Source organism: Channa argus, chromosome 21 (genome assembly GCF_033026475.1).
Source record: "Channa argus isolate prfri chromosome 21, Channa argus male v1.0, whole genome shotgun sequence".
In the NCBI taxonomy this organism is placed as follows: domain Eukaryota; kingdom Metazoa; phylum Chordata; class Actinopteri; order Anabantiformes; family Channidae; genus Channa; species Channa argus.
In genome coordinates this window covers 3,113,520-3,129,156 of record NC_090217.1, presented here as the reverse complement: position 1 = coordinate 3,129,156, position 15,637 = coordinate 3,113,520, and the positions used below count along the sequence as shown (strand labels likewise).

The window sequence follows — 15,637 nt, the reverse complement described above, 5'->3', positions numbered from 1 at the left end:
CCACATGTTGGTGGAATACTTCAAACTGGACTAACGTTACATGTTTCCATGTGGAGTTTCCAGGAGAGCCTAAGGTTATTCCAGGTTGATGCCCTTACAGGAATAAATACAGCAGTTTTTTAATTGAAGTGTTAATGCAGTATTTATTGCTGCAGCCTGTGTTTGCTTCATGGCAACATTTGAGGGAATCTTTCAGACTTTTTCATGGTCACGTTGTAGTAGTTTTTTTTATTCGTCTGTTTGTCATTGTTTTGTGTCTCTATGCAGTACACCTGTCTCTCTTTTTCATTCATCATTTGTTTCTTTGTAGTATGTTTATGTCTGTTACATTATTTTGTATGTAGTATTGTCATGTCTGTAATAGTTTTCCAGTAGGTGTCTTTGTTTATCGACTGTGTCTCTTTGTAGTAGTTTACAAGTTTTTTTTATTGTCTTTCTGTCTCTTTGTAGAAGCTTCCAGTCTCCTTGTGACACTCCCGTGTGTCTTCAAAGTTGTTTGCATCTCTTTGTAGTGTTTCTGTAATTGAAGAACTTTTTCTTACGAGTTGTCGTGTGTCACTCTGCAGTACTTCTCTATCTCTTGGCAGCACTTTGTTGTTTTTATGAATTACATATCTCTATAATACATATAGTTGTTTACTTGACTTTTTATTGAGCAGCATTAACAGTCCCTCACACAGAGGTTCTTATATAAACAGCCCAATTCACCCTGGAGGCAGCAGGGGTGGACAATCAGTTGTACATATTGCCTCACACTGTCCACTGTTGCATCATGGCTGTGGTGCAGTGTATGTGTGTGATAACATCATCATATCTCACCTTTACCTGCAACCCCCCCACCCCCCCCCCCCCCGCCCCCCCACCCCCGCACACACCTTCACTATCTTATATCCATAACACACACACATACACACAGGTAGACAGAAGTGTGGAAAGTCACAGAGTGTGTGTAATCATTAACCACAGCACTGAGCACTGAGTGAAACCTCTGTGGGATAAAAGCTGCTGCTCGTAAACTGTCAAACAGGGCTGTTTATAGATATTTGTATATGCACAGTGTGTATACGTATTGTTTAAGTTACAGTCAGAAGTAATTTTTCTGTGAATGAGCGTAAAATGTCAGATGTATCTGGGACAGGGACATATTTAAATATATATTTGTCTGTGTTTGTTTGTAAAGATTTGTGTTTGTATTTTGACTCTTTAGTTTAATTTTTGTTGTTTTCAATCCACCACATGACAAAAGCATGTTTTACTGCCCCCTCACTGACAAAAACCATTTAAAGCAGCTCAAAAAGAAGTTTAAATTGATGTCTGTTTTAATGCATTTTATCTCGTTTTTTAAATATAAAGGCAAAATTATATCTTATTGTGTTTTGTCTACTATGACACTTCTGTAGTCCGGAACTAATAGCAGGATTAGCAAAAGGGAAATTGTCGATATGGCTGGGACACAAATTCCAACTTCTTATTTACGTAGAGTTTATTTAAAATTGTATGATGAACTTCAAACATGTACATTTTAAAAGCAGCCCTTTGAAAACATAAACACGTGGCGCTTTAGTTCATTATTAGACAAATTTAAAGTATAGAAAAATCACGTTAAAACCAAAAAGTAAAACTTTAATTTATTTTGAAATTATGGGAATCATTGAAGAAAACGAGGATGCAGCGTGGGGGCGGAGTGGATGGTGTACCCCATCTTACCCGGCGTGAGCTGGGTTAGTCTGCAGCATCTTCATGATCCTCAATGGGACAAGTGGCCGGACAGATGGAAAATAACAATAAAATCAAGTTTTAACAAACAGTTTTTGTATTTAATGCTTGAACATCACATGCATGCATGTATATTTACTGCATGTGAAATATTTGACACTTAATAATTGGGGAAAATCACATGTGCACATCAGTGAAAGATTAGCGTCTTAGTTGGTTAGTTTGAGGAAGATCATTAGTTTTGCAACAAAGACACAAGAGCGTTGGATTAAATGTGAAACACACCAACTACACGTAGAAATACTGCTTTAAAAAATCCTTAACTGTAGTTGTTGTACATGTTCTGAAATGTGCTTTAAGTCTAGTTGTAGCAGTATTGCAGTACAAAAGTGGTTTCTTTACGATACTGGTAAAAAAACGAAGGTATTTAAACACTTTTATTTAATCTTGTTGATAACATGAATGTACAAGTTTAGTCCAGATTTGTTCCACATGTGCCTCATAAATAAAGCTTCTGCAGAAAGTCCTGCATCAAATAATGCTGCAGCAGGTTAAGGTGGAGCTGATTTCACACACTGATTAAATCCAAAATATTGTTTGAAACATCGGGCGCTAATGAGATAAACTCGGTGAAAGCCACTGGAGATGAACATACCGTGCGCGCGCGCGCGCACGCGTGTGTTCATTCATTCTCACTACTCTGCAACATGAGCGCACTAACAGAGGCAGAGACGCAGTGACAGAGGGAGGATATAAGTACACGGCGTGTACACGGTGTAGTAGTAGTATGAAGACAGCGGCTCTCACACACACTCCGATCTGCGGGTCCACACGTGCAGCGCACAACTCGAGCAACCTGCAAACTTCACTCAACTCTGTGATTGTAGCTGTTTTATCATTTGCAGGCACTTTCAGTCCGGATCAGGTGAAGTGAGACTGCAAACAAACCCTGATCCCGATCTGAGGCTCAGACTTTGTCTGCTAGTTTTGCTGAAGGACCTGCGGCAGACATGCCGGGGTTCGTGGCTGTCTTAGCCGCGTTTGCAGTCCTCTCGGCCGGGTTAAGCTCCGTGGCAGTGGAGGAAGGCTCCATTGCCGGGGTGAAGAGCTCCGCCGTGCCCGCGCTGAACCACTCCGCGGTGGCCCATGTGGGCACCTCCGCGGACGGCGACAAAAGAACGGGGCAGGCTGGCTGCCCTGGCCGCTGTCGGTGCGAGGTGGACGGGCTGCTGCACCGGGTGGACTGCTCGGACCTGGGGCTGCTGGAGATCCCGAGCAACCTGAGTATCTTCACATCCTACCTGTAAGTCAACACCGAGGGCTTGTGTGTGTGTGTTTATTACCTGTTGCGCTTCATCTGCGCGTGAGAACTCAAATGAAGCGTGCACGTGCGTGCAGTTGTGAGAAAGCGGGCACCTGTCCTGTCCTGTCCTGTCCTGTCCTGTCCCGTCCCGCTCCGCCCGTGACAGACTGTTGTTCATATGGTGGTTGAGGAGCTCTGAGGAGATTCGATTCCAGCCGCTGTCCACAGAGATCCAAGATCCGAGGCGTCTTCAGAAAGTTCTAACAGTTCCATGAAGACCGTGGTGGGTTTGAGGGTTCCAGGTTCCACCCTTGTAGGGAGTTTAGATGCTCTTGAGATCAGACAGACCTTCTGGAGAAAGACTCAGTTGTCACTTAGAATTCCTGGATTTCTGATGAGGTCTCATGGGTCCTAAGAACATTCCTAAAAGTTCAGAGTGTCCTTGAGTGCTCACTTAAAAACTCTTGAGCACTGAAGGAGTTTCAATTTCTTTCTTTAAAAGTTTAGAGGAGGTTAAAAAGATTCTAGGGGGCTTTAAGAGCGTTCATATAGTTTTGGTAACTTCTTGGAGCTCTGGGATTATAGGGTCCTTCAAAACATTTACAGGTTCCTAATAAAGTTTTAAGCATCCTTCAGCAAATTCCAATAGATTGTGAAGAGATTTTGGAAGCTTCAGAAAAGGTCCCAGAAGTAATTGTTGATGAATATGTGGGTTTCAGGAACTACACAGACATGTAGATGAAGACCCCGTCATCCAGGTGAGGTTATCTGGACGTTCAGTTTGTAGACCATCGTGAGGAGGCTCCACTTGTACTTAAAGTGGGTCTAGGGGTCAGGACAACCAAGAAGTCTTTGTGAAGGACTCTGGAGCCGCTCTGACATCCCAAAAAGGTTCCAGTGGATCTTTTGTAGTGCGTGTCAGGGTTGGCTGACCTGGTTTCCTGCAGGTTAGACGCGCTTGTGGAGCATTTCCACAAACCTCCATCGCAGTTATCATTAAGTCAATATTAGTTTGACCTCCTGTCGGGACTCTGTGACACATGAACTCCAAGCTGAGTCTGGAAACCCACCTGCTGCTGATGCTTCTGGGCACAGCTACCAGGTCTCGAAAGGAACAGCAATGTGGTTTGTTGACTCAGAGTCTTAGAGGTTGTTCCGTCCACAAATGTAACTGATTTGCTACATTTCTTCTTATTTTTTTTAACTCAATTTCAGGGACATGACAGATTTAATAAAAGCAGATTTAGCAAACATCTGCCATTGATCACAACTCAACTACTCAATTTGTGGCTCTGCAAGTCCAGATTGACTTAAACAAATATGTTAAAAGGAAAAATCAAACCCTTTAAAGAAGTCAGAGCAGGGAACAAGCGAGTCCACACTGGGAGCTGGACCCGGCAGTGGAGCTGCAGTGTTTGAACTTGTGTTGGCAACTGTAGTCACAGACTGAACTCCTGCTACAGTGAAACACTAAAATGAATTCAAATCTATTTCACCTCACAGCAGGTGACCAGCCTCCATACAAGATGTTTTCAGCCCGGGCAAAACCATTACGTCACGCTGCTCTGTGTGTGTGTGTGTGTGTGTGTGTGTGTGTGTGTGTGTGTGTGTGTGTGTGTGTGTGTGTGTGTGTGTGTGTGTGTGTAAAACCTGCCTGTCTTGGCTGTGGTCTGAAAGCAGCACAATGTCCAGGATTTAAATTTCACTCTCATTAAAGAAAACCTTCTTTTCAGAATAGCTGTGTGAGTGTGTGTGTGTGTGTGTGTGTGTGTGTGTGTGTTTCTCAATGAAAGTGCTTTCCTTACAGTTTGTCTAAGACAGGCAGATGGACAAACACACACACACACACAGTTGATCAAAGGTTCTTTGTGTCTTTATTAAAGCTCTAATCAGGAATCGAATCCAACAAAACATCAAGGAGTTTCTGTGTGTGTGTGTGTGTGTGTGTTTGTGTGTGACTACAAGCCTTTATTATGATGCCTTCAGGTGGCCCCCGTCAACTTGTTGTGGTAGTACACGAGAGGTTGGGGTTCTCTTCACGAGACCCCACTGTTTGTTGTTGTTGTTGCGTTGTCTCTACACGTTGATTGCTGCAGACATTGACATAGTGTTTAAAATACATCCTGCAAACCAGTGACAGAGGAGTCATTTTAGGTGAGATTATGTTCTGGAACCATCTCGTGACTCACAGCGTATCCCTCCACCCAGCAGCTCTCTGCAGCATCAGTAGAAGTTGCCTGAAGTTGCCTTTTGTGTGTGTGTGTGTGTGTGTGTGTGTGTGTGCACAGAGAATTAGTTAAAACACCTCCAGTCCCTCCAGCACCTCCTCCTATGTTTCTCAGTATGTTTCTGTCGTGAATATTAGTGCTTTCTGGTGCATTGTGAGAAATCTTAAGTACCTTCTGAGGAATAACACAGTAAGTGATCTCAGACAGACACCAGGGAGAGTCAGTTTACAGTCTCCTTCTGTCTGTCTGTCTGCTCGACCACCGTCATTCTGAACACTGCCATCTGTCAGAGTGTGTGTGTGTGTGTGTGTGTGTGTGTGTGTGTGTGTGTGCACTAGCTGCATGCCTAAGCAGAGCGGTCTGAAGTCTGAATGGCTCTGTAAGTCTCTATTCTACCTCTGACTGACAGCAGGAGCACAGGAATGCATTTAACCTCCGTGTGATGAATAAACTCATGTACATGTGAAGCATTTCTATGGACACACCTCTTCTGGCAGCCATGTTGGGCATCCTGAGCTCGGTCAGCAGCTGAACGGATCAATTTATCTTTTGTTTTTTTTTTTATTCTGGAACTGCAGTAAATCATTTCTAATGATAATATTGGGAGTTGGCTTTGATTCCCTGTTTGCTTTGGTAGAAAAGGACTCCAGGAAATGGACCTCTCACCTTTTATGTTACCTAATAACTTAAAGTCACATGGAAGTAAATGTTACAGTACCACACTGAAGATTAGTAAAGCTTTCTTACGGTGTGCAGTAGTTTTACTTTAATCACTGCAGACGAGGATGCACATATTTTCTCCGTTTAGTCACAAACTCAAGATTCTGTACATACCTGTGTTTGTTTGGCGTGTAGGAATCGGAGAGCTTGGGATGAGCCAATCAGGATCAAGGGATTTGTGTAAGGAATGCACAAATACACAAATCAGAAAGGCAAAAAGCTTCGAGCAAAATAGTGCAAAGAAGACAGCAAAAATAAATGAGGATCAGCATCTGATCAGCTTTATTTTAAGCAGAACAACCTGCGGAGCCTCCTCTTGTCTGCTTGACCTCTCTCATGACCTCACAGGAAGACAGGTAGTTCATTCAGGATGTGTCAGTGTCGGAGTGTGAGAGACGGATTTGAGGTTCGTCAAGGTTCAGTTGAGCTCAGCTGTCATCAAGAGCCACACACACACACAGGTAAATGGACTACCTGTGTTTCCCTGTGAGGTTATGAGAGAGGTCAGGCAGACAATACAGAGATGGATCCGTTAGGTTATAACGTTTGAATATTAAACGTTAAACTACCAGAGACTAAAGTGTCACCTCGAAATTTCAAACCAAAGGAGACCGAAAAACCACAACTACTAGAGCTTTTGTGGCAGTTTTAGTAGATGAATGAAAGTGTAAATAGTTAATATCACAGCGGATTAGTTTTCTGAACGGCATCTCACTATGTGCTGCTGATATTTATTTTCTGCAGCCAAATCAACCTTTGAACCAGAGACGAGTTGCACAGTGCAGGAAACGGTCTTTTTGTTTCTTTGTTTGTTTTTTAGGTTCCACTTTATATTTGAAAAAATGTTGTCGACAAATATTCAAATATTCAGTCATCCAATGACCATAGGAACCAAAGGAAGTCCCCCTTTTAAGATGGGTCTCCTCATGTCTTTCCACACCTGATCCTGACTAAACTTTCTTTTCTTTCCCTTCACCTTTTCTTTGTCCTTTTTATTAGTTAACAAACTGTTATTTTTTTGCCTTCAGCTCCTCTTAGACAATCCGTGCAAAGCTTTTAGTGGATATTAAAGACCTGGATAAGCAGGTCTCAGCTGGTGATCTTGAGGTTTATTATGTTGATTCAAAACGGGTAAACTTGCAAACACATTGGTGTATAGTCTATAATTGAAAACATAATTAAGCGTCTCTACGATCCCTCCGGCAGATGAGGACATTTATCAGTTGCTGCAAAATGACAGTCAGTGTTTGTTTGCACTAACACACACACACATCTGCAGAGAGCCCTTGTTTATCCTGTGGTATCTCTTTCTTTGGAAGCAGACAGCGCAGACTGACAGGACAGATCGGGGAATAAACCCCCTGCGTTAACTTGCCCTGGGGGGCCCCCGCTGACCCGCCCCCGAAACACTAAAAGAAAGAGAGCAAAAGAGGACAAAACCAGAGAGAGGCCTTGCTGTCACACTACGCCTCCAAACTACACAACTCGCTTTTCTCTTTTCAGAGTTTGTCTTTCTCTGGGCTGTGGACATTTGAATAATCGTCTGATATCCATCAGTTTGAGCCTGAGGAGACGGAAAAAAGACAACACACACACACACACACACACACACACATTCCTCTGTCCTCCTTGTTCTTCATACATGCGTATTTTTCTTCTTAGGCCACAGGGGGAAAAAAATCAGTCCATGAAACTAATAAAATGGTTCCCTGTTGTTGGTGCTGTAACTCAGACTGTGACGTTCATGATCCTGAAATAAATGGCTCAGGGTTCGTAGGAGACTGTGATTTACACTGGAAAAAGTTCCACTTTCAAACTGTGAAATTCCCTAAAATCAAAGAAAAACTCCTGTAAAATTAAAGGGTCTTGTTTGATGACCATGGTTATATTTTAGAGTAACAAATGCTCAACTTCATGTGCTTGAAAGGTGGTTCTGAACAAATTTCTTTATATTTTGAGACAGAAGGTGAAGAAAACTTTTTCTTGTACAAGTTCTACTTTGTTCTCACTATAATAAAGCTTACATTTTTAATAGGTTAAGATTCTTTTTTTTAGTATTTAAAATATTACAACGTTTTCTTAATGATATTTTCTCGTACAATTACATTTGAACCATTTAAGTTAAAATTGGCCTTTTCTGTCGGAGACTTTATTGATGAAAATGTACATTTATCATATGGTTATGAAATGTTTCTCAACATGAGGATTGATTTATCCTCATGTTGAGAAAGAAATATACATATATATATATATATATATATATATATATATATATCAAACTAAACTTGTAATATAGACTAAGCAGCATTACAAGTTTAGTTTTTTGAAAAGTTTAAGAGTGATTAAATTTCCTCATATATCGTTTTAGATTTTAATGTGAATCTTTTTTATTAAAATCTTTTTTTATGTTGTTGTGAAAATCTTAATTAAAAAAAACATCAGAATACACCTAGAAATATGTTACTTTATTTCTGTGGTGTGATGTGTCTAATTGTGTATTTCCTTTTCACGTTTATCTGCAAAATATTGTCTTACTGAAATATTTGGACTTTTTTCTCCCACAGAAATATCTGCATGCGCTTTTTTTGACATCTTTTACAAACTTATTTAAATGTTTAATTTTCAGATTTTTGAAATCCTCATACCTTCTTTTACGCTATTCCTGGAGTTTTACACTTTCCATATTATTCCTTTAGATTAGAATATTTTTATTTTCAGAATCTCACAACCAAGTGAAACTGACAACATAGACTGATTAAAAACTGTATGAGGTCATGTTTTAGCCAAAACTACAACCAGCATCACTGTCACCTCCATCATAGGTAATGGCCCCTTTCTCAGCACTGAATGAAATCAAAACATACAACACACACACACACACACACACACACACACACACACACACACACACACACACACACACACACACACACACACACACACACACACACACTGTGAAGGATTCAGTGGGAGCAGTGTGTAACAGGTAAAAGTTGTGCGAGACTTGATTAGATTCAAAATTAGTAGATAGTAAAGCTGGAACAGAAATGTTTTATCATTTTTTATTTTATTTTTGCATTATTATTATTATTATTATTGACAAATTATTATAAGTTTGCTGCCATGCTTTTCTGTGCTTTGGCTACTTATTTTAAATGTTATCATTGGAAAAGCACTTTAGCATCTGCCGACATGCTTTGAGCTAACGTAGCAGCATTTGAGGAGATAAAGCTAACAATCAATACAAAGCTAAGCTAACTGTAGCTTAACATTAGCAGGGTGGGAGTCATGGCATGTTCGGGCACAACTTGTCGGCCCACACAAAGCCGGCTTGAGCCGACCCAGTTGGACTTCGGCGTTTGCTTGGTTTGTCCCAGGCTTAACGTGAACTTGTACAGTGAAGGTGGCCAGTTTTTTCACACTGTGCTAAAATGACCTAAATATAAGTAACTGGAACTTGGTGCTAAATTTTGCTGTGTTCAGGGTCCAAAGCAGGCAAAAAAAAAAAGGGGGGGCAGTGGAACCAAAAACAGAACGTGGCCCAAGGGGATAAAGTAAAATTCAGGCTCCTGATCTAAATGCTAACACGGCATTTAAGGGCAAAACTAGTAAAAGTCCAACATCAGCCAGTGTTTCTACTGTTTAATCTTTGCACAACTGGAAAGTTTAAAGTCGAAAAAGAGGCTCTGCAAAAGATGTTTCGGCTCATTTACGGCTTCAGATTCTTTCTGTCTTCGGACCACATTTCTAAAAGTCTTACGGACAAACTGCTACAGATGTTAGTATCAGCGTAGACTAACTGCTCACGGTAAAATGTGGGACCACATGTAGAGAACAGTCCGCGGAATGAACAACTCCCAGTCTACTTAATATATATTGTTTTTATGTGAGTTAATGAATGAAGCCTGGTTTCAAGCACAGCAACACAAACTTGAACGTGTGTGTGTGTGTGTGTGTGTGTTAAAGTAGTAAAATGCAATCGGCCGTGACGCTGGGTCTGCTCAGAGTAAAGGAGCATTCTGCTAAAAGAAGTCGTCCTCTGTGTGTGAGTGGACGACCTGTCCACAGTGTTGTAAAGCGAAACACACTCGCACACATTAACAGGCTTTATGGAGTGTTGAAAAAGTTCCTTAACAACTGGTATATTCAACCTGCAGACACACCCTCCGTGTGTGGGAGACAGAGACAGTCTGTCTCCGTTTCCTTTCAGACTCCAGCCCTCCTGAATGGAAGGGACGCTACCTGCCGATAGCTATCAGACGCAGGGAGAACAGAAAATCGACGGGGTCAGATAAGGAAAGACAAGAAAGGAGGAAGAACGCCATGGCTGAACAAAAACACAGTATGCAACAAATGATGTACCTGTGTCTCGGAGCCAACCCCAAACACTGATGTCACCTTGTTTTGACTCCCGTAGCGTTTGGGTCAGTTGACAGAGTCGCTGTGGGTCTAAACTCCTTCTTGGGCCCTTAGACGCCGAAATGTTCATTACAGCACACAAACATGAACCTGTACAGCACGTCAGCAGATTAAATTCCTCTTATTCATAAGTCAGGTCGGTTTTTGTACGTTTACGCAATTATTGCAATATGACCAAGTGGATGGTTGACAAATTGCAGTAAAAAGCAAAACGGTGAAGATATGAGATGAGATTTTATCAGTATGGAAACAATGTGGATTACACATGTTTCTGACTGCAACTGATGGTAATTTGTATTTTTGATTAATCAAACAGTAATTGTCTGTATTCATTGTTTTGTGGAGAATAGATCCAACAAATGGTGATTATTATTATTATTATTATTATTATTATTATTATTATATCCCATCGGCATCTAAGCCCTCACATTAAACCCTAAATGTGTTTAGTTAATGCTTTATATGCCCATTATATACAAATATAAATATTTACTGACATTTTAGAAACTGCAAACAATCTTTAAACAATACTAAGATTAATTTGTTGTAATTCTACACTCACCAGATATTATCCCAACGTGACACCTATGGGAGATTTGGGAGCCGCGTGTTGGAATGTTCCATCCACCTCCATTATCATAACATCAGAGGTGTAAATAGGACTGAGCTTCACCGAACCAAATACTTTCAATACTACTGGGTATTAAAAATGCCTAATCAATCAACGCCAAACTTTAATACCTAAGGAGTAAATCTCATCAGCATCAGTGAGCTCACTATAATAGAATAGTAGCTTTATGTATCAGTGTATATAAAGCACAGGCAGGTAAAAGTCGTGTTGCTAACAGCGAAAGAGAAACTACCAGTACAGACAAATCACTGCACACACAGACAAAGCTCCCAGACAGGACAGTAGCAAAAGTGTTTTCTCAAATAATTAGACATTAACATTTAGTTTTTTGAGTCAGTAAATTGTTACATATTATTTTGCATACCCATAAATATTATTTACAATTACAGATTTGTTTACACAAATCCGAGTACAGATACACAAACAGAGTGAGATACAAATCCCAGCACAGCTGCACAAGTCGGAGCACACGCGCACAAATCCCTGTACAAATACCAATAATTAAGCTACATTTCTGCTCCCATATTCTAATAAGCAACACGTGACACTGATTTGCAACTGTCCATTTGCAATGACAATATGTGTATTGTTCACATTTTTCTTTCTTTGTACGGGAATATTTTAATTGAAATGGATGCAGAAGCTCCCTCATCTGCTAACCTAGAGGTTCCCACTTCAAATCTGGCTTTCAAATATTTTTTATATATATTAGTGTGTTAGCAGACAGTTGTTGAAAATAGGTTTAATTTTCATGTTGCATAACTGTTTTGTTAAAATAGATTTTATTTTTTATTGTCATTTTGATTGTTCAGGATCATCAATGTCAAGATGCAGGCACAGGTAAAATCAGGAGAATGGACCCTTGTTATACAGTCACACAGAGCTCTAGAAAGGTGGGTTTCCCCCAAGTTTGCCCCTCGTGGTTGCAGAGTAACAATGGATTTCTCTAAAAGACAATTAATGCTTGGAAAACTTAGAAAGTCCATAAACGCATGCAGCCCACGGAAGCATCTGGATGAAAGACATTTCTTCTTTCCTGGACTCTGTTTTGTAATGGTCTTCAAACTTAGAAATGGGTAGAGATTAAATGTTTGGGGGGGGGGGGTGTCTTTGGGGTTTGTAGAGATGTGCAGTAGTACATTCAGGATTTTAAAACATTGGTGGTTAAATAGCATTTTTAGAAGAGGCCGGTTACTGACCGGAGTACTTACTAAAATAAGAGGAGTAAAATCTGGGGCTGGATGTCTGCATACTTGTGGTCATGTATTAATTATGTGGAAACCTTGTTTATGCCTCCAGTAGAAACCACAGACCTGGTAAAGGGTCATTAAAGGTCCGACCAAAGCAGGGAAACCTGGTTTATACCTTCAGCTTCTCTTTCTTTCCAGTAACTTCCACACTTGTTTCCCACTCAGGTGTGTGTTGACTTATTCCTTTCACCAGCTCTTTGAAGGAGTGTGTGTGTGTGTGTATGTGTGTGTGAGTGTCCTACCTGACCTGTCCTGAGTAGACACTTTGTCCAACTAAATGTTTTTGCGTCAGTGTGTGTGTGTGTGTGTGTTGAATGATCTCTGTGTTTTAACACATCAGACTCTCTGTGGCCGTTTTATGAACTTTGTCTCTTTAATAATTCATCAGTCATTGAAGCAGTGTTTATAATTCTAAGGATGTCGTTTCTAGTAAAAACACATTCAAGCTTCCTGCCAAATTAGACTGCAAACATAATTTTTATGCCAAGTATTGATTTTGCTTATGAGCTTTTATTTTTTTCACTTGTGCAGTTTTTAAAATAAGGTGTGTTAAGAGTGTCAGACATGGTGTGTAAGGACAGAGACAATAACACTTCTGTCTTTCTCTTTCTTTTTGTAGTGACCTCAGTATGAATAATCTGACTGTGTTGTCCGGCGTAGGTTTGTCCAGCCTTCACTTCCTGGAAGAGCTGTGAGTCACACACACACACACACACACACACACACACACACACACACACACACACACACACACACACACACACACACACACATCAGCTACTGAGTTAGAATCGAGGAGGTTTCCGTCCTCAACACCTGCTGAAATTCCAGCGATGTTAGTGTGAATTAGAGCCTATTTCAGAATAAAAGGTATTATTATTAATATTATAGTTATTGATGAGCACTGATTAAATTTGTAGCTGGTAAAAACAGACACTAGTTAGTTAGTTTCTACACCTCTGTTGAAGACTCGCCTGCATCCCACCTGCATACTTCTGCGTATGTGTTGGGCTGTACCCAGATTCCCATTAAGGCACAAAACATTTGGTCTGGGTGAAAAATATGCAGATATTCTGCACCTGAACCTGCGTCTACTTTTATGAATGGTCTGGATGTGCAGTGTAACCGGGAGCTAAATTTAAAAATGTAGTGGCTGAAGTTCTAAAATGTTTCCCACTGAAATGTGGTAGGTTAGTGGCACAAGCAGAAGACCATCAAATGTAAAGAATACTCCAGAATAAACAGATTAATACAATAATTTAAGCACATTGCATGAAATCATGTTTGAGCATGTTTGTATTAGAAATATTAGAAAAGTGTTGCATGGTGTAGTTTAGAGTTTGAATACACCTGAGTTGTGCAGCCTGTCTGTGTGGAGTTTGTTTGTTCTCCCGGCGCTTGCATGGGTTTTCCGCCCACAGTGCAAAGACAAGCGTGTGTGGTTCAGCGAAGTGCAACAATGGGAGGAGTTTTTCATCACATCACAAATTGTTGATGGTTTGTCATGGTCGGAACAATGTTCACTGTTTAACAGCCACTTTTATTCTCTGATGAAAACGGCTTTTTGATCAACACGGAAGTTGCAGTATTGCAGTTTAGCCACCGCACAGTATTGTTTCACAGCTACGTGCTGGTCCTGCCCGGGTCAACTGGGTATGATGGGCGATTCCAGCGGCACCCAGAAATTCCCCGGGGTGTTGATGTGGGCGTTCATGTCGCGCACGCACATTTTCATGCAGCTAAAGTCCGACAAACACCGACGGACCGAATGAAAACACACAGAGGGAGAACAGCTGACCTCGCAGAGACCCCAACGTGACTCCGACCGCTGTTCTGCCCCCTCTGTGCTTGTGTGTGTGTTTGTGTGATATTTGTCACCGCGGCACGAGAAACGTCACTTCAGTGATAGGACACCGCAGTGGTGCATGCTGGGTACATGCGGACTGGCTGAACTCTGTGTGGCCTTGAAACACACAGACCTGCAGGACCCAGGACAGCTCAGTGTTTTCTATCAAACAAAGTACATTTACTCAAGTACTGTGCTAAAGTACAATTTTGCCCTCTATTTGCATAGTTCCCCGTGTTTATTCCACTACAGTCCAGGTGAAAACGTACTTTTTGCAACACTGTATCAATTTGACACTCACTTTGCAGAAGCTATGAACTAATAAACGCTGATGCATGAAGCAGCTGTCAGGACATGAAGCGATTAAAATCAGCTGCACCTTGGTCAGCTGCAGTAGTATGGTATGTTTACACACACATGCAACAATAATTGTAATTACAATAATAGAGAACAATATACATTTTTCTCCGTTATGAGTATTTTTGGATCTTCCACCACTGTGTTTTTACTGGTTTTGACTGTCTAATGTTTGACAATCAATGCACAGTATATTCAGATTCATCGCATGAATAAATTATTAATGCTCAGTTTTTCCCTATGTATTTAATATATACATTGATTTGCGCTCAATGAATGGGGCAAAACATCAGACTTGTTTCCTTTGAAATGAAGATGATGCTCCGCCTGCTTTTGCATTGCTGATCATTTCACCTGCTTCTGTATAAAAGTGACAGCAGAAATCAAGTTCATCTGCATGTCCTTACAAAACCTGTCTCCCTGCGCTATAAACTTGGAGACGTATGGATATTTTTTTCTTGGGGACAGATACAGTAAACATCAGCCTGTGCTACACATAAAAGCCTTTCTATGAAAATGTAACTACGGTATTATCAGCTAACTGTATTTATGACTTCTGAGCTGTGGGAACCGCTGTAAAGTCTCCATCTCTGTCTGCTTCTCTGTGCGTCTCAGGCGTTTGGCGGGAAACGATCTGTCGCTCATCCCCAGAGGAGCCTTCGCCGGTCTCTACAACCTCAAAGTGCTGTAAGTCCATACTGGATTTCCCCAGCCCCTCGCCCCAATGTGGTTCTAACCTGAACCTTCAAACCAAGTCTTAACCTTCAAACAGCGCTTTGAAGTTGTGTGATGTCCTCACAAGTATGGTTTCAAACTGTAAATGGCCCCATAACGACATTGATACAGGCTCTGACACACACTGTAATAATGTGTGGTATGTTTACTGGTGCTAATCATTCACAGAGACACTTTGAAGATTTCCTGTCTGTGTGTGTCTCACTTTAATAAAAAGTTTCTGGTCACTCTTTACGTGTCACACATTTTCTCATATCAGCCAAGAGTTTCTGATGTGTTTCATCTCCTCTGTGTTCATTTATCACAGTCACTTTCCGTTGTTTTCCTCCACCGTGTACACAAATACTAACACTACTGTAACTACTACTGCAACAGGAACACTACAGCTACACTGTAACAATTATCGGCTTGGCATAAATTGGTTTCAGTTGT

At 40.9% G+C, this 15,637-nt stretch overlaps 1 protein-coding gene across 4 annotated transcripts in view; it reads left to right on the top strand.

Annotated features, from left to right (window-relative positions):
- The first annotated feature begins 2,465 nt into the window (after nucleotides 1-2,465).
- LOC137106816 (leucine-rich repeat-containing G-protein coupled receptor 5-like) overlaps nucleotides 2,466-15,637 on the top strand; it is a 33,072-nt gene continuing 19,900 nt past the window's right edge. For 3 of the 4 annotated variants that reach the window (XM_067490753.1, XM_067490752.1, XM_067490755.1), the window contains exons 1-3: nucleotides 2,466-3,019; nucleotides 12,887-12,958; nucleotides 15,086-15,157. In XM_067490753.1, the coding sequence (XP_067346854.1) occupies nucleotides 2,727-3,019; nucleotides 12,887-12,958; nucleotides 15,086-15,157 (437 nt within the window). In that variant the 5' untranslated portion in view covers nucleotides 2,466-2,726. The remainder of the gene's footprint in view (nucleotides 3,020-12,886; nucleotides 12,959-15,085; nucleotides 15,158-15,637) is intronic. The other variant, XM_067490754.1, reaches the window with a different exon arrangement.